This window comes from Aristolochia californica, unplaced genomic scaffold, assembly GCF_029961685.1.
Source record: "Aristolochia californica isolate CCGP_79_NKW_82.1479 unplaced genomic scaffold, dmAriCali1.0.hap1 SCAF_4, whole genome shotgun sequence".
NCBI classification, from domain to species: domain Eukaryota; kingdom Viridiplantae; phylum Streptophyta; class Magnoliopsida; order Piperales; family Aristolochiaceae; genus Aristolochia; species Aristolochia californica.
Window position 1 is genome coordinate 8,569,455 of NW_027182103.1, and position 23,925 is coordinate 8,593,379.

General features: G+C 36.0%; 1 protein-coding gene across 1 annotated transcript; it reads right to left on the bottom strand.

Moving 5' to 3' along the window:
• Window positions 1-1,195: 1,195 nt before the first annotated feature.
• On the bottom strand, window positions 1,196-15,275 carry LOC137962721 (glutathione reductase, cytosolic). The gene is made up of 17 exons (XM_068809751.1): window positions 15,055-15,275; window positions 14,569-14,725; window positions 14,032-14,096; window positions 13,123-13,192; window positions 11,194-11,265; window positions 10,775-10,978; window positions 10,606-10,679; window positions 10,424-10,507; window positions 10,152-10,239; window positions 9,965-10,046; window positions 8,838-8,911; window positions 7,454-7,561; window positions 7,298-7,362; window positions 2,654-2,767; window positions 2,200-2,299; window positions 1,834-1,887; window positions 1,196-1,507 (listed from the first exon to the last, which is right to left on the bottom strand). Exons 2-17 carry the CDS (start codon window positions 14,707-14,709, stop codon window positions 1,412-1,414), a joined length of 1,491 nt encoding a protein of 496 aa, XP_068665852.1. The 5' UTR covers window positions 14,710-14,725; window positions 15,055-15,275; the 3' UTR covers window positions 1,196-1,411.
• Window positions 15,276-23,925: the final 8,650 nt, after the last annotated feature.

Here is a 23,925-nt window from a genome sequence, read left to right on the forward strand (position 1 = left end):
GTGGGATGCCCTATGCTTGTGATACTAAGTAGCAACTCAGACCTAGCCAATAACATGCAAATCTTTTTTAGTAAGTGTCCTTTTTTTAACTTATGTAGTTTTTGCTAATGATAATAAATAATTGATTACAAGGAACGAGATAATCAGCCCTCAATCACCCTAAATAAAAGGCCTAGAGCAAGAGGAATATATATAGCTCAAATTCGTCCATGTACCTTTTCTCTCTTATCCTCTTCTTTTTCTCCCTTAGTTTCTTCTATGCCAAGAGCTAAAATTCTTTTTTTTCTCCTTCCCTTGAGATTTCTCATGTTATGTCTTGGTCCTTGAATCAACATATACATATACATATACATATATATATATATATATATATATATATATATATATATATAGAGAGAGAGAGAGAGAGAGAGAGAGAGAGAGAGAGAATTCATGCCCTAGACCTGATGAGGAGGAGGATAGTGAATAGTCGAGGCCTATGAGAACTAGTCTCCAGTGTAGAATGAATTTGAGTACAACAGGTGGAAGAAATTTGAGTAGGAAGAGAGAAACTGGAAAAGAAGTGAGACTCGCAATAATTAAAAATAAAAAATTCTGACCTTTGACCGAGCAAATGCAATCGAACAGTCAACTTTTAACTTTCGCATCTTTTCACATAGCGTGTTAAGTGCTGGATCAGGACTATATTTATGTTGTCATACGAATTTATTATTATCTGGTGTAATATTTTTATGTAAAATTTAGCCTAACCAGATATCATGAATAAGTATTTTCATATATCAGTATTAAAATCGAGTAGGGGCTACTAACCCTGTAGACACGTCAATAGGGAATTTTGAGCGCATCCTTAAATTGTTAAACAGCCAAATAAGATAATTGTTAATGAAATTCTCATTAACCTCAGTCTTGAATCATTTACCAAGTCCACCACAACAATTAAGAAAGAGAGAGAAGCACTTCTTCTGAGGGGGTGTCAGATAGATTAATCAAAAATTTCATGCACACTTGGCCACCAACAAGGGGGACTAGTGAGAGTATTCCGATTGGCCCCATGGACAGGATACTAGTGAGAGGTTTTAAGTTTCAGTACAGCTATTGAATGCAGCATGCATGTGTAATCAACATTCAGAAAGCAAAAAAAAAAAAAAAAACATCAATAATAGTTAACCTACCACACTTCAGAAGCACCCAATCATAAATAATAAATCCAATTTTATTAGGTATTGAAATGATCATTGGATTTAATAACTTCATTTATGCCACCAATCTCTATATGGAAGACGTACCACAACTATAAAAGGAAAAGTATTAAATTAGATGAACCTTGTAGACTGAGCAAATCATTACTCACTATCTTTTCTGATATAGTACTAATTGTTGATTCTCTTCCACGCAAGGTTTATGTTCCTGATCATAAATTTGTCTTTGGTTTACCACCAGCAGTGATACGTCTCGTCGAGGATCGCATCGTTACAAACTCCTCGGCAGCAGAAGGGTGAATGCCCACCTGATGCAAAGAAAATATCAGCTTTAATGACATAAAGAAAATGGTTGGCTGCATAAATTGCCAGAAAGCAAGAAACTAGCATAGCTAGGAAAGTGGATGACCACTATTACACATCAAAAAAGAAAAAGCCCTTCTATAAATAATACAAATCTCAGGCTATTATCTTAATGTTTTGCAAATGAAATCACATGTATAAAATTTGGCCCAGTAAGGTAAAAGCAAATTTCTAAGGCAGTTCACTTCTACTTTCTATGAGATTATCTCTGGAAAAGATTTCTACAATAGCAGGATTTGGGTAACGCAAGCTGAAAGAAATTTTAACTTACTGTGCTGTCAAATTGTGCCTTGGTAGCCCCACACTTGAGAGCAACAGAGATACCCTTCAATCATAAACCAAAAATAAACATCAGAAATTAAGACAATACAGTTAAACACAAAAATGGTAAACCAAGAATCAGAAATATCAGCTCTTATGGAATATCAGTGTTCATACCAAAATCTAGAATCAAGGATCGTAGAACTAGCTAATAACATCAAGTGGAATATTACTCCCAAGTAACATTTGGAACACTATTTAACTCCCTAACTATCAGAAGCCATGTATGAATGAGTACCATACATCAAGCAAATTTGTAACATTGAGTAAAACAGCAGCCTCCTGTTAATTTAGTAATGTGAGTCAGAACAGGTACCTGCATGATCTCTGGTGCATCTGGACCACACATTAAAGCACCCAGAACTTTATCAGTCTCAGAATCTACAACGAGCTTCATGATAGTCTTTTCTTGCCTCCTGGAAATACCAAAACAGGAATATGTAACCAGAGCACATTGTTGAGCACAGTGGTCTCATAAAAACTCAATAAGCACATCTTAAGTTTTAAACTGTTTTAGCTTAAATTGGGAGATATTTTGTCCTTTTGGGTGGTTAAATTAGGAAAATTGTTATAGGCTGACATGCAGTGAAACAACCGCATGCCACAGCCACCAAAGCACCAGTGAAGCCCATATAATTATGTACATAAATAGTGTCCATACCACCAGTAAAGCCCATAGCATTATGCACATAAATAGTGACCATACCACCAGTGATCTGTTTAGTTTGTCTTCCACAAACAGAAGTAATATCTTGAGCGATGTAACTTACCCAGATATGGAATTCTTCATAGGATTGAATGTTGAAGTAAAAACCAAAATATCACCATTTGCTTGCTCTACAGCTTGTTCCTCACTTAGGCCCACTACAGACAGGGGAGGTATACTACCAAAACCAACAAAAAAGTTAAATTTACATCCATATAACTTGTTGTGAGTCGGAAGAAAGCAGAGACACCACAATTATAAGACTTTAAGAAAATAACTGTTCACATAAAAAGACACATTACAGAAATCCTTTTAACCATGTGTATGTATTTCTTAGCAGCAGAACAGCTACTCTAACCTTTCCTTTTTTATAGCTATTCTTGACATGATGAACAACCAAATTTTTATGTGAATGTAATCAGCTGCATGAATCAAAAGGCAAACGTTTCTAGCAAGTAGCAACATATGAATGACAAAACTGCAACTGATAGTTTCACAACTTGGGTAGTTAATATTGTCAAACATGAAAGCTGGCAGATTGAAACCTCTCATGCAGAACTAAATAAATACTTTATGCAAGACAAATGCATATTTTTTTAGTGTATTATGTAAAAGGGAGAGAGGGGAAGTGAAGTGTTCAAATAAAACAGAGAAAGCGGAGCTTAGTTTTAGTAATGCTTGTTTTTGTCAAATTCTTATATTTCTCTCTTTTTTTTTTTTTGAGAATATTATTTCTATCTCATTAAAACTAGAAAAGAAACAAGCTAGTTGTCATTGAAACCAAAAGAAAGATAATAAATAGTAACAGAGGTCAAGACTAATCTCTTAGGCAACTCTGAATTGTCTCCCCTTCTCCACATGTCTTCTCGTTTTGCTCACTAAGATGGTGCCAGAGTGGGTTTTAAAAGATGGAGAACGGAAAGGAGAAGAAAATGATGATGAAGAGGAAGAAAAAGAAGAAAAGGTCAGTGTTAACCAGAATGAAACTTCAAACTTGAATTTCTCATTAAAGAATGTCATTTCTTGGATGGAGAAAGAAAAGGAGAAGGAGAAGATTCATTTTTTTCATTTCACTGTCAAACTGAAATTTAAATAGATCTTTCCAATGTATGAAGTTTGATCTCTATTTGACCTTGACCTTTTTCTCTGATCAAATAAGAGGAAAATCCCCTCATTTTGTTTTCTCATCACATTTGCCAACATATCTTCCATGCATGTTTATATTTTGATGAAGTGAAACCTGTTGTAAATATGGATTAACCAAAATGATTTCCTCGTCAATTATGTTTCCATTGTTGTTATATCTTACAAAGTAGTCTCTGGAGACTTCATCTTTGTTCTTTTTTTAATGTTGATTAAAAACGCAATTACCCCCCTACCCCCTAGTATGACTTCAACCCAAGACTTCACACTTGAAACCCCCTCATATGACCCCTGAAGCCAAAGGCCCAAGCCATGAAGGGAAGATTTGTTCTCTTGGATTAGTCGTTATTTATGGTTTCTGGAATTTGCTTTCTAAGAAATAATTCTTAGATTTTGTTTTCCATCTTAAATCTCTTGTAAACCACTTACATGAAATTGTTTTCATCAAAAACTAGTTTCTAGTCTCTGGAATTCCAGTAACTTGGTTTCCAAGTAATTTCCAGAAATTCTAAAAGTTTTTCATATACAGCAAATTTTATGAAATCTCTGAAACTCAGAAAATCCATAAATTTCCAAGAAAAAATTCAAAAATTCCTAAAAATTTCTTGAAATCCCAGAAAATTTTAGAAAATCTCAAATATTCACAATAATTTCTATAAATTATTTTAAAATTAAAATTCAAAAGATCAAAAAATTTCCAAATAAATCCTAATGTAATTGTAAAAAAAAATTTTGAGTTTACTTCCTTATTCCTCTCATGGCTGACACAAATGCTTGTCCTTGAATAGATAAAAACCCACAATTTACAACCATTCACCAATTCTATCTCAACAAAAATATGGCTAAAACAGGGCACTTTGTATTGTCTGGTGAGATCAAACTCTTATCTTTTGGTATTTACAGTTATTACTTGTATCTTTTGAATTCAGAACTACTTCTATTTTCATGTTCATGATTTCAACTTGATTCTGGGAAATAAAATACCCTTTTCTTGTGTGATTTGGTTAATACCTAAATTTGAGTTCCTTGGGATGATCTCCAAAAAAAAAAATTGTTTGCTTTCTTGCTCCTTCTATGACTGAAAAATGTTTGTCCTTGAATGGAGTCAAATCTAGAAACCCCACAAATTACACCCATTCCACCAATTCCCTTTCAACAGGAGCATGAAAGAAACAGCGCTCTTCCTATTGTCTGGTGAGATCAAACTCATATCTATGCTATTTAATACTCATTAATCTGTTGCTTCTGAATTCAAAACCTTCAAACTTTGTGGGAGATTCCAGTAGCTGAGTCAGCTCGCTATGTGACTCGGAAGGCATTGCAGACAATGCGAGGATTATAAAGATAGATCTTCGAAGACAACGCTTAGCCAGAAAAAGGTGTCATCCAAAGAGAGTTTCAGAAGCTTGGATCCGTGGAGAGGTTAGTGGGGATTGATAAGGAGTCTTGCAACATCCAGTCTGGATTTTTGAGGAGGTGGTGGTATCCAGGCCGAAAAGAGAACCAAAGTTCATGGTTATTTGGGTGAAGGTATGGGTTTGCCGAAGTTCGGCTGGAATGCCCCAAACGTTGATCCATTGGCCAAAGGGATTACTAGGTTGGGACGGTACCCAATCAGTAAGTTTGACAAGATGAAAGCGGTGACTGGGGACAAGGTGGCTGGTTGTAGGTGGTAGCGATAAGGAAATAGAGGAGGTTTTCACCCTCCTTTCAAAAGGACGAGGGAATAGAGACAGTTAGTGGAGGTGGTAGGTTCTGTGGTTGTATTTCTGGTGGAGGGCTGGGTGATTGTGTAGGTGGGGGCTCTTGTCTTGTTGTGGTGTTGGGAGGGAGAGGAGGAAATGGGAGGATGGGTGCAGCAAAAGCTGGTGCGGCAGAAGCAGGTGGTGGCAGTGATGGGGGTTGTGTGGGGTCTTGGGGCTGTGCTTTGATGATACAATCAAGAAAGCAAGTCCAACCAAAGCCAGTATTGGTCTTCTCAGGAATATAGAGTCTGGCCAAGATCGTTTTACCTCGGCATTGGGTGATTTTGCATTCCAGTCCTCCCTGGTAGTGAAAGACTGAGATGCAAAATGCAATGTGTCCCTTCCAAAGCTCACGAGTCCGTTTGCCAGTTTGCCATTCAGAGGTGACCCGGTCAAATATCTAGATAAAGGTGGCAGTTGCAATGTCTAGGATGGTGATGAAGGATTTTTTTTCACCCCTTTGAGATGTCATTCTTGTAGATTCAACAGTTTTGTAAATCAAAATTTCTCCAAAAGCGAACATTCATCACCAGATTGTCGTGGTCGCGGCTTTCTTCCTTAGACAAGCGTCCATTCACTATCACCATGCTCTAGAGGATCAGGTTCTCCAACATAAGTGTACTTCTGGTTGGTCGTCCACAGTGGTTCAGTGGATCTCCTGGAATCAAGTCGACGATCAGAAGAGATGTCAACAAGACAATCACGTCCCGAAATGTCCTCCTGTCGTCTGTCCGCCTTTGAGTTGCCAGCTCTCTCTCTCTCTCTCTCTCTCTCTCTCTATTATCATTGTTTAACCCTTAGGTTATGGCAGAAAGAAACAAGAAAAAGCTGACCTTTAGTTTCAATCAAATGAAACTTTGGATATCCCCTTTTTTTCTGGAATATGTAAACTTCAAGAAGATGGAAGAAGTACTCCTATGGATGCCTGAAATATGATCTTACCACTTTTTTTTGAAATGATCTTACCACATTGATTCCAAGTAAAAAGGAAGAAATTGAAAAAGAAAGAATGAAGAGAAGAGAGGAGAGAGTGCAAAAGACGCACTTGTTGGAGGCTGAGAAAGTTGACCTCCCTCTTTTATTATCTCAATTAAATTTTTGTTTTAGAGAATGTATGTTTGAACTTCAAATGCCTTTTCTAAAGATTTTGTTATGCATTTGAATGACATTATTCTTAGGCTTTTGCACACAGGATAATGTAATTTTTTATAATTTTTATGGTTTTATAAATTTTTAAGTTATTTTGTTATTATTCCACTTATTTACCTGATTACCCATTCTACTGTTTGATAAATAGGTAAATAAATGGTATATGGAACAGCTTATTCTATGCATCAATTATTATTGTATACCGATATACCATCTATAAATGGAATGGTATATAGAATAGCTTATTTTCTTCCATTTGATATACTATTTACACCCCTATCTAATGGGTATCTAGGTGCATTCGTGCATTCTCTTCTGAAGCCAATCAGCTAGCTTACTCTCTTGACTTTCCAACAACTCCTTGTTGGAGACTTGCTAATTTTTGCTGCCCATTTAGTGTTTCACTCACAATTTTTTGCCTTAAACTTTTCTTTATACTCTATGCTTCCATTTCTTGTTCTTCTCTCATGTTTCACCCAATGGGACCCATGTTGTACTCTCTCCCATTCACAGGCTCACTTCTTAACGTCTTCAAAGGAAATAGAGAAAAATGACAAAAACTTAGGCTTAAAATCAGTCTCAGATCGAAGTTAACAAAATACAAATTCTTAAAAACCAACCAGAAAAGCTGAGTGAAAATATTGTAATATTAGGTAGGGAAAAAAATATACCAAAACACAGCACAAGGTACGTGATTGTAGTCAGGTTTAGTGGGTTGCCCACCAAAAACTGTTTTCTGCAAGGAAAGAAAAAAGATTAAGCAATACAAGATGCATCTTATACATTAAAAGGAAAAATAAATAAGAGTCAAGTCAATGACAGGATACCGAGAAGCATGTTCCCTCCATTAAGGCCACAGGAGTGAGATTCATCCGGTTTGTAACATCACCTACTGCCCAGATACTAGGGACACTAGTTCGGGAGTATTCATCTACCTGTGAAAATGAAAAATGATAAGTTAAAAAGGCATTGGCAGATCTTTCCCAGTAAAAAGAACTACTCGAATCTACATTGCTTTAAAAAAATTAGACTCTCTACTAGCCAAAAGCTTGTACAAAATACACTTATAAGACCAGCACAAACCTAAGAAAGAGTGTATATTTAAAAGTTCATTAAGTAAATAGGCCATTTAATTTTTATATTAGAATAAGACAGCTTTGACTGTGAAAAGGATGCTTTTGAAGTATTAATGTAAGAGTCAGCAGCAATCAGAAATAAGCAAACTGCTAGAGTCTACAACAGCCAGAGAAGAGGAGATAGACAGAACAGAAGAAAGATCATCCAAATCAGCCAAAGCAAAGACTACCAGTAAGACAATGTCTCCATGGCAAACCCTGATGCTAGGTCAGAAGGTTCAGGTAGGAGATGTATCAGCAATGGCAGGCATAAGTAGACAAACCAATAAAATTCAGCCAGATGATGACACAAGGACAACAACAGCACTGGAAAGATTTTTAATATAAAGCTGACTTATCATTAGCTATCTTAATTGTGAAGATGTAAAATAGAGAGGAAAGAAGAGGGAAGAGAGAAAGAAAATACACAAAAGAGAGAGACAAGAATACGGTAGAATACCAGTACTCGTCGGAGGTCAAAAGTTGACCTCCCTTGCATTAAATAATCGCTTGAGTCACATAGAGCCCAAAAGCACAAAAAATAGAACATTATAATTCTCTAAAAATATCTCCCCCCAGGGTCAAGAGTATTTAAAAATTCTGGCTCCCGGCCACTGATGTTGGAGGGTGACTACCCAACAGTCATTAATTGAGAGAAGGTGCACTAATCTTCCCCTTGCAACTCCACAAGTACTTTGACGAGACTCAGGACATCTTTGTGCATATTTTCTCAACTTGAGCCACATCCCATGAGAAGCAAATCATGAGGCAGACCCCTTGGCAAGAGGGCGTATCTCCGCAATACAGAAATTCCATTGTCCTAGAGTGGCACTATTTCAGTCTTGAGATGTATTTTGCATGTCATTTTTGGTGTTGCTCTTTCTTCATTGAAATGAATGAATTCCATAACTCAGCCATTTTCCAAAAAATAAAAATATAGTTCAGTTCTTCTGGATAAAGTGAGACGAGACAAATTTTAAAGCAAGGACAATGCAACAGGGAGAAGAAAGCAAATAAACTTCAGCAGATGCAGAAGATGGAGAGTCAGTTCAATGAACAAAGATTAAAAATAAAAGCTAAAGGGGAAAAGAGAAACCTTCACTGCTCCAGTCTTATCAAGCTCAACCCCAACAGCTTCTAGATTCAATCTCTTAGTGTTTGGAAGTCGACCTGACAAAACAAGACTATAAATAAGACCTAAATCACTTCCCTCACTCTCAGAAAACAAGCCTGATATCTACAAGACATGCACAGCCACATAATACAAAGCGTCCAGGCAAATGATAAAACCAATGCAACAAAAGAGCCACATCAAGATAATACAAGTAAATAAAATCTACATTAGTGACACAAAAAAAAATAAAAACCAAGATGACTATTCAAGCAAAAACATGATCCAGCCCAAAACAAACGCCAAACAGACTGAGATAACTCAGTCCAATACAAAACAGCTCAGAAACTATTGTGGGAAAACGAATAATACTTCATAATCCTAGGCCTTGCACACTGTAACCTTTTCTGCTATTAGAAAGTTTGTTTCAGAAAAGAGAGTCTGAGTTAGGAGAGCCTCTCCATTTTTCTACAGTATTCATTTCCTAGTTGTTTGCAATTTCATATTCTTTTTGTGTTTAAGAGTTTCTTTAGACTAAAGAGCATCTAGAAGGAGTCTGGTAATCTATACCTTCATATAAAAAAATCTAAATCTACCTTAAGTAGAGTTCTTAGAAAACTCAAATTCCAAATATCAGTAAGGCTTTTGGTAGAAGTAGTTTGGAGAAGGCTATAGAAACCAACAACATATCCTGGACAGGACATCTTATATTCTCTCAATCGACACAGCTATTTTTGCTTTTCTTCATTGCAAGTTATCTCGCATCACTATGAACAGCCATTGTAAGGTCAAGTTATAAATCCAATGCAGACAAATTTCTGAGTTGCTTGCTTCTCCATAGTTCTTAGTTTAGAAACTTAGTTCAATTGTTTTCCCTAATTTCCTGTAGCTGTCCCCATCAAGTAGATGTCAGAGACATCGATTTCCAGGTAGCAATAAAAAAGATGCCCGACTCAAGTAGCTGTGAAATTGTGAATGGTCATGAGGCAATTATGATACAAATGGCATTTACAGAGAGAACTTCTAAAAACCAAATATGCTCACACTGCAAATAAATCTGGTTTTATCCGTGCTTTTCAAATTACATGAATAGAAGTTTTGACTAGAATTACCGGTGGCAAAAAGAACAACATCTGCAATCAACTCTTCCCCATGGTCTGTGAGAACTCGTATGCCATCCTCCGTTTTGCTCAGCTGATGTACAGAAGTAAATATCAGCCAAATTCTGAAAATTATAAGAGTACAGAATTCATGTATTCATAAACATATACAGAGAAGAGAGGCATGAATAGGATAAACCTCAGACAAATTTGTTGATGGATGCAACTTAATTCCTCTGCCCTCCAGGTTTTTTGCAACAACTGCTCTCATTTCATTATCAAAACCTCTAGAACCACAGTATCAAGACCGAAATCAAATGGTATGAAAAAAATAAGAACAATTATTCCTGACAAACCATTCCAGAATGCACACGAAAGAAATACAAATCATGAAAAAACTTATGCAGATACCAAAGTATCAGATTGTGATATCCATATAGGGATTGAAGCAGAATCTGGCAGAACAACAACCTTAAGGGAAGTTCCTTTCTGTAAAACAGATCAACACTGGCTCCCATACCACGCCATATTGAAGCAAATTCAACAGCTATATACCTGTATAACATTAGAAACTATATGAAATAATTATATGAACAAAATATCACGAAAATGTGAGTGAATGTCAAAGTTAGAAATAGAGAGAATGGCATTACCCCGCACCAAGTACAACTACACGTTTAGGCAACTCATCCAAGCTTAAAGCTTCATCAGAGGTTATAGCCAGCTCCTAAAATTCAAGCAAGAACACAAGTTAAAACCAAATGATAAAGAAACTAAAAGTTTATATTCACAAAACTGCTAGATTTTAAGAATCAAGACCACCTGCCCAGGAATTGCCAGACGGTGTGCCCTACTTCCTGTAGCAATCAGGATATGTTTTGCTGAAAAACGACGCTTTGTTCCATCTGGTTCTGTCAACTCAACATCATTATGTCCAACCACCTTTCCTTCCCCTTCAAAAAGTGTTACTCCAGAATTGGCCAATAATCGCTTATATACCCCATTTAGTCTTGTAATCTCTTGTGTCTGTAAGCAAAATTGACCAACTATAATTTTTTAGCATGATCTGGTCTTAAAAAATAAGTTACTGCACAAAACCAGTTCAACGTGACAACTTTTTAAGACAGAAAAGAAGGTTCCAAGGAATTGAGAACCTTCAACTGCAAGAAGTAAAAAACATATCATAACATACCTTTTTTTTTTTTTTTCTTTTGAAAAGATGTGTATAGATCATAACATACCTTCTTATGCAGCAGTTTCTTCCAATTGAAGTCAATATGCTCATTCAGTTCCCACCCAAAATTCCTCGCATCCTGCATGATCACGTCATATAAATTTCATCTGTTCAAAACATTAACATCAAGTAGAATCATCATTGTGATGCCTTGCCAAGACTTTGTTAGGTTGGATACATGAATCTATTGTGTCCATTGTCCGCTATCCTTTTACAAACCATGAAAGTTGAATAATACATAAAATATTAAGCCATACACTAAGTAACATAGGAAAAAGTGAAAAAGCTACCATGCACTAGTCCCTCAGTTAAGGACTGTGTAACTAAGATATTTTCTTGATAAATGGATATAAAATGTTATAATTGTGAAATTTCAAAGAACGAGCATGCAAGAGAGAGGAGAAATCATGAAACAAGTAAAGGAGGAGAAAAGAACGTACTCTCCCCTCAAGCCACACGTTTATTTGTAATGGACTTCCCTAATTACAATCTAACTAAACTTCTCAATCACCCAATTATTCCCAAACATAACTTGCTAAAATAAAACAACATGTAAGATAGTAAAAATGAAATGGGGAACATAACCCTAAACCCTTAAACTTAGGAAACAAGAGTCTTTAATAAAGAGAGATCAAGGAAGCTTGAAAAATTGCAATATAGAGAGGATTAAAGAAGAAGAAAGGTGGAAAATAAAGAGACAAAGAACAGGAAGCAGCAGCACCGGAGGCTGCATTGAATGAAGGCTCAGACCTCGATCACTCTCTTTTCCAATTCACTTAAGTGGAAAATACATGAAAGGACCATTCTGCCCTTCATTACAAAGATATTTATAACTTCATAAATACAAATCAGAATTCAATGAAAATTGAAATACAAAGTTCTGAAATGAAGTCTAGCTTGCAGTAACTTAATGAGATCCATATGAAATTGTGAAATGACCAAAATAGCCTATACCAGTATCCTAACACTCCCCTAAGCCAGAGAGTAAATGTCAAATAGTCTCAGCTTGTCACAAAACACCAAATGTTCACATTTTCCAAGGGGTTTTGCAAACACATCTCCAAGTTGTTTTGAGGACTAAAAATATGGAGTAATAACCTTCCCTTGCATAATAGCATCTCTAATTAAATGGCAATCAACTTCTATGTGTTTAGTCCTCTCATGGAATACTGGGTTACTTGCTATGAATATGACAGCTTGATTGTCACACTTCATAACCATAGGTTGTGGAATATGAAATCCAAACTCAACAAACAGGTTTTACACCCCCCCCCCATAAGCTCACTAACTGTGTGAGTCATTGCCCTATACTCTGTCTCAACGCTCGATCTAGCCACTACAACTTGTTTCTTACTTTTCCAACTCACTAAGTTACCCCCAATAAAACAACAATACCTAATGGTGGACCTCCTATTCATCTTGAACCCAACATAATGTACATCAGAATATCCCAACACATCAATTTTATCATCTATAGTATACAAAAAACCTTTTTCCAGAAGCACCTTTCAAATAATTTAGAGTCCTCTAAGTAGCTTCTAAATGTATTTTTCTTAGATTTTCCATGAATTAACTTGCTACACCCAAACATAACTTGCTAAAATAAAACAAAATATAAGATAGTAAAAATGAAATAGGAAACTAAAACTTAGGAAACAAGAGTCTATAATAAAAAAGTTTCTTCTAGACATGCCTCAAGTAGAAGACTTGCATGCTTCAACTAGGAAACTTCCCTTCATGTGTTGTAATGTCTAGTCACCCACATGGGCTAGGAACAGTCTTCGAGCATGGTTTTCAACAATAATATATGTTGATACCTAAATATAAACCTCACAATTCAAAGAGACAACTTACTAGTGCTTAATTATGGTGAAGTTCATTAGAAACTCCACATATCGAAACATGTAAGAATCTTCAAATGCTCCCAAGTTCTTACCTCCAATTCGCCACTAAATGCTGCTCCATACACCAAAATCTTTTTAGGGACACAACCACGAATTACACACCTACAGCACAAGGCAGAGCGATTATAACAAGGTGTATGCAGGCATCAAGTAGCTTAAAATCACAGGAGAATCTAATTAAACATAACAACACCAAAAAAGAAATACACGAGTTATGCATACATAAAACACAAAAAATTAAGAAAGACCATGATTTGTAACATGAAAGACTCTCGAAAGAATCAGCAGGAGAATAGCAGAAGAGCCACTAGATGATCATAAGAGTCACAAAAAAATTGAAAAAAAGCAAAAAAATGAAAAAACTCAAATAGAAGAATTATATGGTTTATAAAGTTTCCCTTACAGCAACATTTTGCAGTGTCAAAAAAGAGAAGCTGAATTTCCTAGTGGAAGTGATAGCTATGAATAAAAAACTTATGGTTGACTTTGTGGTGCTGGTGTCATAAGCCGCACCATGCAAATAGTATGGCAGACTCTTTTCAACCTGCAGGGGTTCATTTGCATAGTCCTATTGAGGAGGATAATTTCCCAACCGTGGCATCTTGAGATTGTCATTATGGATCTTGTTTTGCTTTCTCTGTTTTAGTCTTTGATATTTGAATAGGTCATTAATTTTTCACTGCATAGGCCATTTTTTCTCTCCTTTCTTGTAATCTATTATGATTCTTTCATCTCCTTTCCCCTCTTTAATAAAATCTCAAAAAACAATTCCAGAAAACAAGTTGTGAAAAAAAAAAGTAAGGTGAAGTATGACTCAGACTAAGTCCTTGTCATCAATGCAAAAGCCAAGAAAGGAAGAAGAATTTATAATCCAAACAGCAGGTCTTGAGAATAATGAGTGCTATAAACAATCACAATAGTTGTCTCTGTGACAAACTTACGTTCCACCAACTCCTCCAATAGCTTCTGAACTGATAGGATGAAATGGGAGCTCACAGATTGCGACCTTGCAATATAATGCACCATATTAATGTAAAGTTAGAATGACCGAGTATCACATGCTAAGAATGAATGAAAGATGATGACACAACGAAAAGCAAGGCACAAAACACAAAAGAGTATCAACATGACTATAGCAATGCTCCAGTTCGAGTGTCAACAGCATTTGTTTTTTTTGCCATGGCTTTTTAAGCCGCAAATAGATCAAGAAAAGAGAAAATTTTATTTTATAACTCTGCATCCATTTGATGCATTAACATTGCTCTTATGAGTGGAGTAAGACCAAAAGGATGAGAAAGCGTATTTAGGGGAATAGGATCTCATGTGATGCAAGATGATGAAGACCCGTATTCTTGAATATGAGGATGGCGGGAGAGCAATAGCACAGATAAACCAATAAGAACTATGATCTACTAAGAGATGAGGGAAAACTGGACCAGTCACCAGCCACAAATCTGTTCCAAATGCTTTAACCTTACCTTAGCTCCAAAGCCAGCAGAAGTTCTAGATGCACGAACGCCACCACTACCAGCTCCAATTACAAACAAATCAAAATCGTACTGAGCCTCCTCTGTAGTCGAGGCGTTCACCTCTCCATCAATAAGCATCTTCCTTGCCATGATTATAGAACGAGAACTGAAGAGGACAAGTCAGATCGGTTCATATAAACATTTTCAAACACGAATTACAGTCAAATGGAAGAGAATGATTTCAAGAGCCATAAACGCAAAAAAAAAATAATAATAATAATAATAATAATAAATAAAAGAAAAATAAGAGATCAAACCTAAGCATTCAACCTTGCAAAGAAAACAACAAGCAGAAATATATTTTTTTCGAACTAGAGAACTTAGGCCTATACCAATACGAATCAGAACGAAGCTCAAACGGCTATTCGAGAAATCCTGTAGTGAGACAAGTTAAGCTCACGGTTTCTTTTGGTAAGACTTAGTAAAGAATCGTACCTTCACGGTTCGAAGTTCCAAGTCCCGTTCTAGTTCTGAATGATCAGCCTCGAAGTAACTGAGGAAAGATGAAGAAGAAAGAAATACGGTTCGACGGGTTAAGCACGAAGCGACTGGTTTGCGAGTTGGGAAGGGCAGAGCGTGGCCCAGCAAAAACGCGTGAAACAGTAAAAACGCAAAATGAATGACCAAAAGCCGTCGGCGAAAGTCTCTGTCCGCTTTCGTTGATTTTGTTAAAAAGAAAAGAAAAACGAACACGGCGTTCTAGTTTTGTTGGTCCGAAGACCAGCCCACCACTTGGTTATATGTTACGTTTCAAACAGAACTAGCTAAGTCACCTGAATTGAAATATGAAAATTTGAGACAGGGAGACTGGTCGAATGACACGTGCATCACGTGACATTGCTTATTTCAAACCATCACTAGTGTCAAATGACACGGGGAAAGTGAAACTGAATTATTTTTTTGTATTAGTAAGCACTATAGTGTAAATACTTCTTGTGTTAGTGTACACAATGAAAATTTTAGTGGAAAGTTGAGAATGATTTTATTAATAAAATACTTTGATAGATTTAAATTTATTAAGATAGATTTATTTAACTTTTTAATTAAAAAATAATTTTAAATATTAAATTAATTAAATATAAAAATAATATACCTAAATAAACATGGTTACTTTTATAATCTCTAGATACTTAATTAAATTCTTACTTTTATAAAATCTAAATTATCACTCTTAAATAGGAATTTAATATACTATTAAAAGTCATGGATATAACAAATAAATAAATAGGCTTTTTATTAATAAAATAAGATATATTTTTGTTTAGTCTAAATTAATACAATGATTACAAAGTAAAATAAAAATATTAATTTAATTAATTATAAAAAATAAAATACTTAAGCAAAAACGTTTTCTCTAAATACTTGATCAAATTCTTACTTTTACAACACCTTAATTATCACTTTTAAATTAGTAATTTAATATAATATTAAAAGTCGTGAATATAATAAATAAATAAATAAAATATTTTATTGGTAAATAATATGAGTATTTCCATTAAAATTCAATTGAATTAGTTTAGTCTCAGCATTGAGTGTCAAATGAAATGACGAGTGAAAATGAATTCACTAGTCTCATGGAGTGAATTCACTTTCACTCATTTTCTCACTTAAACGAGTAAAAGTGAATTACCTGTGTAATTCACTTTCACTCTCCACTTACACAGTGCACTAATAGTGATTTCTCTTTTTTATAAGCCTCGGATTCTTAAGTGTTACATAAGAAATATCTTAAAGTCACAATATGTGTCACATACATTTGTATCACATTTTCCTTTTTTTAAAATTTTCCAACGAATATAGTCAAAGTGTATGATACTTGTTCATTGATACAGATTGATCTCGACAAAGTAGATACCGTGTATAATATGACACACCTATTAGGGGCATACTCTCTTCGGTGAGTGCCCTCACCCACCAAAAAGGAAAGAATAGGGAGGTAGGGGTCCTCCCCCCTTGAGACCTCTATGTTCACTATTTTTTCTTTCTTTTTCAATGGGACATAAATATACATTTCACTATTTATCACATAAATTTTTTTTGTTTTTTTTTAAGATTGGGATGCAGTTCAATATATGTCATTATGTGTATAATGTGGGTGCGTGGGCTCCATCCAATATAAAAGGTCTTAATCATACGAAGTATGTGACTATTTAATCACGACCATTAGACCAACTTACATGGTAAATCATTAGTTACTTTAGATGGAATTGAAATTTACCCTTCAAAAGAAATTGTATTCCCGCTCCTCCCACACGATTGAGGGAGGTTGCATCCTTTCAACTTGAAGGCCTTCATTACTCATAGTTCAAGACTCAATACATCATAGCCACACCGTCGTCATAAGGTAGGGCTGTATTTTTTTCCTACTACTCTTTTGCCCTCTCTTCTTCTTCTTTCCTTCTTTGCTCGAATTCCTCTTGAGATCAGACTCTCTATTCTCCAATTAACATCATCTTAATAGTTCATTGACACCAGTAATTTGATTCTTCTATCTTTTATTTGACTACACAAGTAATTCCTAGACTACTACTGATCTATTGGATGAACTCCATAAAAATGTGTCCCAATGGCTGACGAATTTATCCTCAAAAACAGCCAACTCATGGGTTGATCAGCTGTTTCTAGTGACAATGCTCCTTCGGTAAGTGTTTGGCATATGCATTTTAAAAAACAAGGCAGGGGCTTGTCATCCCCAGTTTTTGCTAGGTCTTATACAATATGGTATTTTTGTAGCCAAACAACTTTTAGAATGTAGCAACAGTACCTACTGCAGTGGCAACAAGAGCTTGGTTGATAGCATTATGAGCAACCACAAACACTGATTTTATTGACTGCGTCTTCATTGAACTTATTGACACATTCCATATATACATAGTGCTGCCAAACCCCATTGGACAACTTGTTCCTGCTCGACCAAGAGATCGAGCATTTAGTTGTCTTCTTACAACCATTTTATAATCTAAATCCGAGATGGTTCTCATGGAAAAATTTTTATCAGACAACCATTACCCATCACAGAAACAAAAGCTATAAAAAAGAAAATACCATGTGGTGGATATTTATAACACCCAAATCTCCTTACTACATGGCAAAAATATTTCATAGCACTTCAAAAATTTTCAACAACATTCTAAAACATTCCAAAATTAATCAACTATTTTCATTGCAGTTCAACTATCTCCACACACATCAAGTCCAAATTCACTGAACATATGGGTAGAGCCCCATATGATTCGTAATCACTACGAACTGTACCTCATCTGTGATGGGGGTCGGGTTTCTTTGGCTAATGGACACCAGTCTAGGTGACTCAGCCTTGTTTGAACCGGACTAAACACCCTAAACCATAAACCCTAAACACTATTTTTTAAACCCTAAACCCTAAAAATACCCTAAACCCTAAACCCTTAAATACCAAGCATTAAACCCTAAATACACTAAACCCTAACCCCAATCCCAAAATTAAACTCTATAAAGACGAAATCGAACCATAAACTCCATAAACACTAACCCTAAATCCCCAAATTATGCACATAAATTCAAATTAAATCAAATACATCTCAAAATTAATCGAAAAACATTAGGGTTTAGGCTTACCTTATGAATTTTTGGGAAAACTGAAGTCGAAGGGTGAAATCAAAGCCGAATGGAGAAATTGATGCCGAATTGAAGTAGAATAGAAGAAATCAACCTGAAATGTCAAAAATCGGAATCGAAATAAGGAAAATCAAATGAAATCGGGAAGTATTTTGGGGGAAAAGAGAGTAGTGACAGAGAGAAGGGAGTGGGAGGCCGAGAGTAGGGGTGGCTTTGAGCCGGCTCGGTTCGGCTCGGTATAGGCTCGGTTCGATTTGTCATTTTTCGAGCTCGAGCCGAGCTCGAACACCAAAATCGGCTCGTTTACCTTAACGAGCCGAGCTCGACCGAAACTAGGTTCGGTTCGTTGGCTCGCGAGCCGGCTCAAAATAAGTCGGATTGGCATGAATCGGTACGGGATCGCGAGCGAGCGGGGGAGCGGGAGCAGGAGCGAGAGCGAGGGGAGGAAAAATTCGTCACCGCCGACCCCTCTCATCGGTTGTTGTCGCCGCCTCTACCGCCGTCGTAGCTGTTCTCCGACGTCTATACCGCCGTCGCAGCTGCTCGCCGGCCGCCTCTGTGTCCGTCCGTTCGATTTCTTCCTCTCCTCGCCGTCGCCTCTGTTTCCGTCGCCGCCGATTCCGTCGCCGCCGACTCCGTCGTGGCCGTCATCTCCGACGATAAATCCTCCCCGGCACCGTAAGCCCCTTCCCTCGGGGTCGTCTCAGCGGAAAACCAGAACAGGGGAGAAATAATCTCCCCCTTCCTCGCGAGAAGATGATCTCGCACGTGCGATTTCGCACGTGCGAGATCATAAAATAAAATAAAAACTTTTTCCTCTGGAAAAAATTAAAAATAAATTTTATAGAAATAATTTTCTATAAACTATTAGTGTCTCATGTTTTTTTTAAACACTTTTCTAATTGAAATTTTTTATTAAAAATCATATAATTTTCAAAGTAAGATTTTTTGTACCAAGATGGGGTAGAAAACTGTATAGAAAATTTTTGAATAAGTATTTAACAGTTGATGCTGTAATACTTTTAGCATGAAATAATTTTCATTGTAATTTTGTGTTTGATATTTTATTTAATTAAAAATTTATCGATAAGTATAATAATATATTAGATTGATTATTAATTTTTATTTATTTCCCTAGAAGAGACAATAAAAGGTCCATTTAACTTTCCTAAGAAATTTTTAAAATATTTCCTATAATTTTCTAATAAGTCACTAATAGTAATAAGATTTTATTTAAAGGTTTTTTTGGGAATATGTATCATAGGAAAAAAAAATTTAGTTTTTCCTAGAATATAAATTTTTATCTAGGGGCACTAAGGAGGCCATAATAAATTATGGCCAAATTCAAAAATTACAAAACAAGCTAGACAACAATTGGAGTAAAAAATATTAATATTGGTGCATTTTAATCCGTTATTGAAATTCAATCCTGAACCTCCCCTATCATTATATTTCTTAAAAATGTATGCATAATTTTATATATAATTTATTCAAAGCTACCCCTACGTGCGAGATCATAAACAAGGAAAAAAAAAAACTCTTTGTCCCTTCCTCATGGCTCTTAAATAAAATGAAAAGATATTTTAGTAGAAATACGTTTCCAGAGACTAGTTTTTTCAATAAATGTTGAAAAAACATTTTTAATAGAAATATAGGGACCATTAGTGCCTCGTATTTTTTCAAAATATTTTTCTAATTATAAATTCTTTTTAAAAAATCCTATAATTTTTCAAGTAAGATTTTCTTGGCAAGATGGTTAAGAAAACCATATAGAAAAATTTTGAATAAGTATTTGACAGTTGATGATATAATACTTTGAGCATGAGGCAATTTTCATAGTAATTTTGTGTTTGACATTTTATGTGATTAAAATTTTATCGATAAGTATAATAATATATTAGATTAATTATTAATTTTTATTTATTTCCTTAGAAAAGGCAATAAGAGGTCCATTTAATTTTCCTAAGAAAAATTTAAAATATTTCTTGTAATTTTCTAGTAAGTATGTAATAGTAATATGATTTTATTTAAAGAATTTATAGTTTTTATTTGGGTGATTGTAAATTGATAGTGATATTTTATTTAATTTTGTTGTGTTTGATTATTGTATGGAGTTTATTTATAATGTTATGCAATGTATGGAGTGTTTAGATTATTTTATGGAGTGTATAAACAATTTCATGAAGTGTTTATGGAATGTATAAACAATTTTATGGAGTGTTTATGGAGTGTTTATGCAGGTATTATGTATATTGATTATGCCCAATTTTAAGTAAAGGTCATGCCGAATTTTATACAAGTATTATATATATAGATTATGCTCAATTTTAAGTAGAGGTTATGCCCAATCTTATACACATATTATATATATAAGTTATGCCCAATTTTATGTAGAGGTCATGCCCAATTTTATATAAAATGTATGCATAATTTTATATACATTTTATTCGATATATATTTTTTGAAAAGTTTGAAATGTATGTTGAGGCTCGAGCTCGGCTCGAACTCGTTGGGCTCGAACTCGATAACAATTTTAGGCTCGAGACGAGGCTCGGCTCGAAGCTCGGCTCGAAATATTTAAATCAAGCTCGACTCGAACATAGGCAGGTTCGGGCTCGGCTCGGCTCGAAGCTCGGCTCGAAATATTTAAATCAAGCTCGACTCGAACATAGGCAGGTTCGGGCTCGGCTCGGCTCGATGCCACCCCTAGCCGAGAGAGAGAAGAGAGGGAGGCCGAGAGGGATAGGAGTGAGGGAGAAGCGAGCCAGAGGCTGAAAAGGAAAGCGAGTGCAAGGGAGAGAGAGCGAGGCTGAGAGGATGTTCACAGCGAGAGGGAGAAGGGAAGGGGAGGCCGATAGAGAGAAGGGAGAAGCAAGAGGGAGCAAGGAGCATGGAGACCGAAGATGGCTGCAGAGAGATCGAAGAAAATTTTTGAGGAGGAAGAAATGACGAGCGATGAAGGAGACTGAGAGAGCGAGAGAGACAAAAAAAAAAGAAGAAATCACGAGGGTTCGAATCGCGGAGCCAGAGTCATCTGGATGACTCGCAATATGCTGCGGAAACCAAATTCCCGAAATTAAACCATGGAGATGATTTTTGGATTCATCTTAGGGGGGGTTAGTCCCCCAAATGGATTTTTGAAGATCAAGTTCATGTCCAACATGAAGATCATCTTCGCACTTGGTGTTAGTATTAACGACTTCATATGCACTGGAAAACAATTTCCAGTGTTAGTGCCCCAACATGAGAAAAACATAAAAAAAAAGAGAATCCCTAAACCCTTATAGTACACTTAATTACAATATAATCCTTAAACCCCAAATTAGGTAAAACAACCATTATCACTACATGAATAAGTTATTTAATGTATAATTAAATATATGTATTAATTGAATTAGATATTTTATTGTGCATTAATATGGTAATTACATGAGCCAATGAAATATGCACATGATTAATTACAAATAATAAATAAATAACGTTATAAATAACAAAAACGAAATAGTACGTTGAGTTATTAATTTATTAATAACATATGATATACTTTAACTTAAAAATAAATAATTTAAGAGAAAAAATTGATCTAATCATAACTTTAACACACTATATATTTGTACATAATATATTTTATGTAATATTAATTAATAATATATTATCACAAAATTTAAAACCATTGGTTTAATTAACTATAGCAATCGGATAATTATGCCAAAATAATTTATCAAATATTTATTTTAACAATATTTTAATTATGACTATTAAATCACTATTTTAATATAGTAATTATAAAATAAATATATTAAATAAATTAAAATAGTTATTTTATAAATAAAAATAAATATTTTATAAATAAAATTTATAAATTAATGATTTTTATGACGATAGTTTAATTTTTCCTAACTGAGGAAAAATTAAACCATCGTCGTCTTCCTCAACGACGAGCCAGCGGGCAATAATGACAGAGGCGGCGCTCCGACAGTATGCCGAGAGGGAGAAGAGAGGGAGGCTGAGAAGCTTTGCAATAGATGCTCGACCTCCCGTGCTCTGCCACGGAGGTCGAGAGGGAGAAGAGAGGGAGGATGGCCGAGGGGGGTCGGGGGGGAGGAGGAGAAGAGAGGAACGCCGAGAGAGAAGAGAAGTCATTGCCGAGGGAGGAAGGCCTCCCTCCCTCTCGACCTCTGTCGCAAAGCCTCTCGGTTTCCCGTACTCTACAACGGAGGTCGAGAGGGAGAGGCCGTAGAGAGGGAGACCGGAGATGGACGGTGGAGACGAGAGAGGGAGGGTTGCGCCAGAGAGAGCCCTTCGCGTGAGTCATGTACATGATTCTCAAAATCGGGCGAAAAACACTTTTCGCCGTTTACTCTTGGGACATGAAGTCCTAAGTCATAGATGATCATGTACATGACATAAAATTTGGCACTCTCTAACGACATCAGGACATGAACTGAGTAATACACATGAAGATCATGTCTTGAGTCATGTTGACTAACCCCCCTTAGTCATCTACATGACAACGTCAAGAGATGAACTGAATAATGTGGATGAAGTTCATCTCCTGCATCAAGTTGACTAACTCATCTCTAGGTAAATTCACTTTCACCGACCCTTAAAATTCTCACTAAGGGGGGTTAGTGCACATGACTCAGGACATGATCTTCATGCGCATTACGTAGTTCATGTCTTGGTGTCGTTAGGGGGCGCCAAAATTCATGTCATGTACATGAATATACATGAATCAGGAGTTCATGTCCCAAGAGTAAACGGCGGAAAGCGCTTTCCACCCGATTTTAAGAATCATCTACATGACTCTCACGCGGGGCTGTCTTTCGTCTCTCGGGGCTCTCTCTGTCGCACACCTCTCTGCCATTGAATTCCCGCAACCCTCTCTCATTCTCTGCTCCCTCTCTCGTCTCCATTCCCGCAACCCTCTCTCGTCTCCATTCCTGCAGCCCTCGCTTGTCTTCGTTCCCGCAACCCTCTCATTCTCTGCTCCCTCTCTCGTCTCCATTACCGCAGCCCTCTCTCGTCTCCATTCCCGCAACCCTCTCTCATTCCCGCAGCCCTCTCTCATTCCCGCAACCCTCTCTCGTCTCCATTCCCGCAACCCTCTCTCGTCTCCATTCCCGCAACCCTCTTTCATTCTCTGCTCTCTCTCTCATTCCCGCAACCCTCTCTCATTCCCGCAGAGCATGGGAGGTCGAGCTCTGTTGCAGAGCTTCTTGGCCTCCCTCTCTTCTCCCTCTCGACGTACCGTCGAAGCGCCGCCTCTGTCGGCATTGCCCGCCGCCGTCGCCTTTGCCTAGCCCGTCCCCGTCGCCATCGCCGTTGCCCGCTGGCTCACTGCGGAGGAAGACGAAGATGTTTAATTTTTCCTAAGTTAGGAAAAATTAAACTATCTTCATAAAAAATCATTAATTTATAATTTTTATTTATAAAATAATTATTTTTATTTTACAATTACTATATTAAAATAGTGATTTAATATTAATAATTAAAATATTGATAAATTATTTTGGCATAATTATCCGATTGCTATAGTTAATTAAACCAATGGTTTTAAATTTTGTGATAATATATTATTAATTAATAATACATAAAATATATTATGTACAAATATATTGTGTGTTAAAGTTATGATTAGATCAATTTTTTCTCTTAAAATATTCATTTTTAGGTTAAAGTATATCATATGTTATTAATAAATTAATA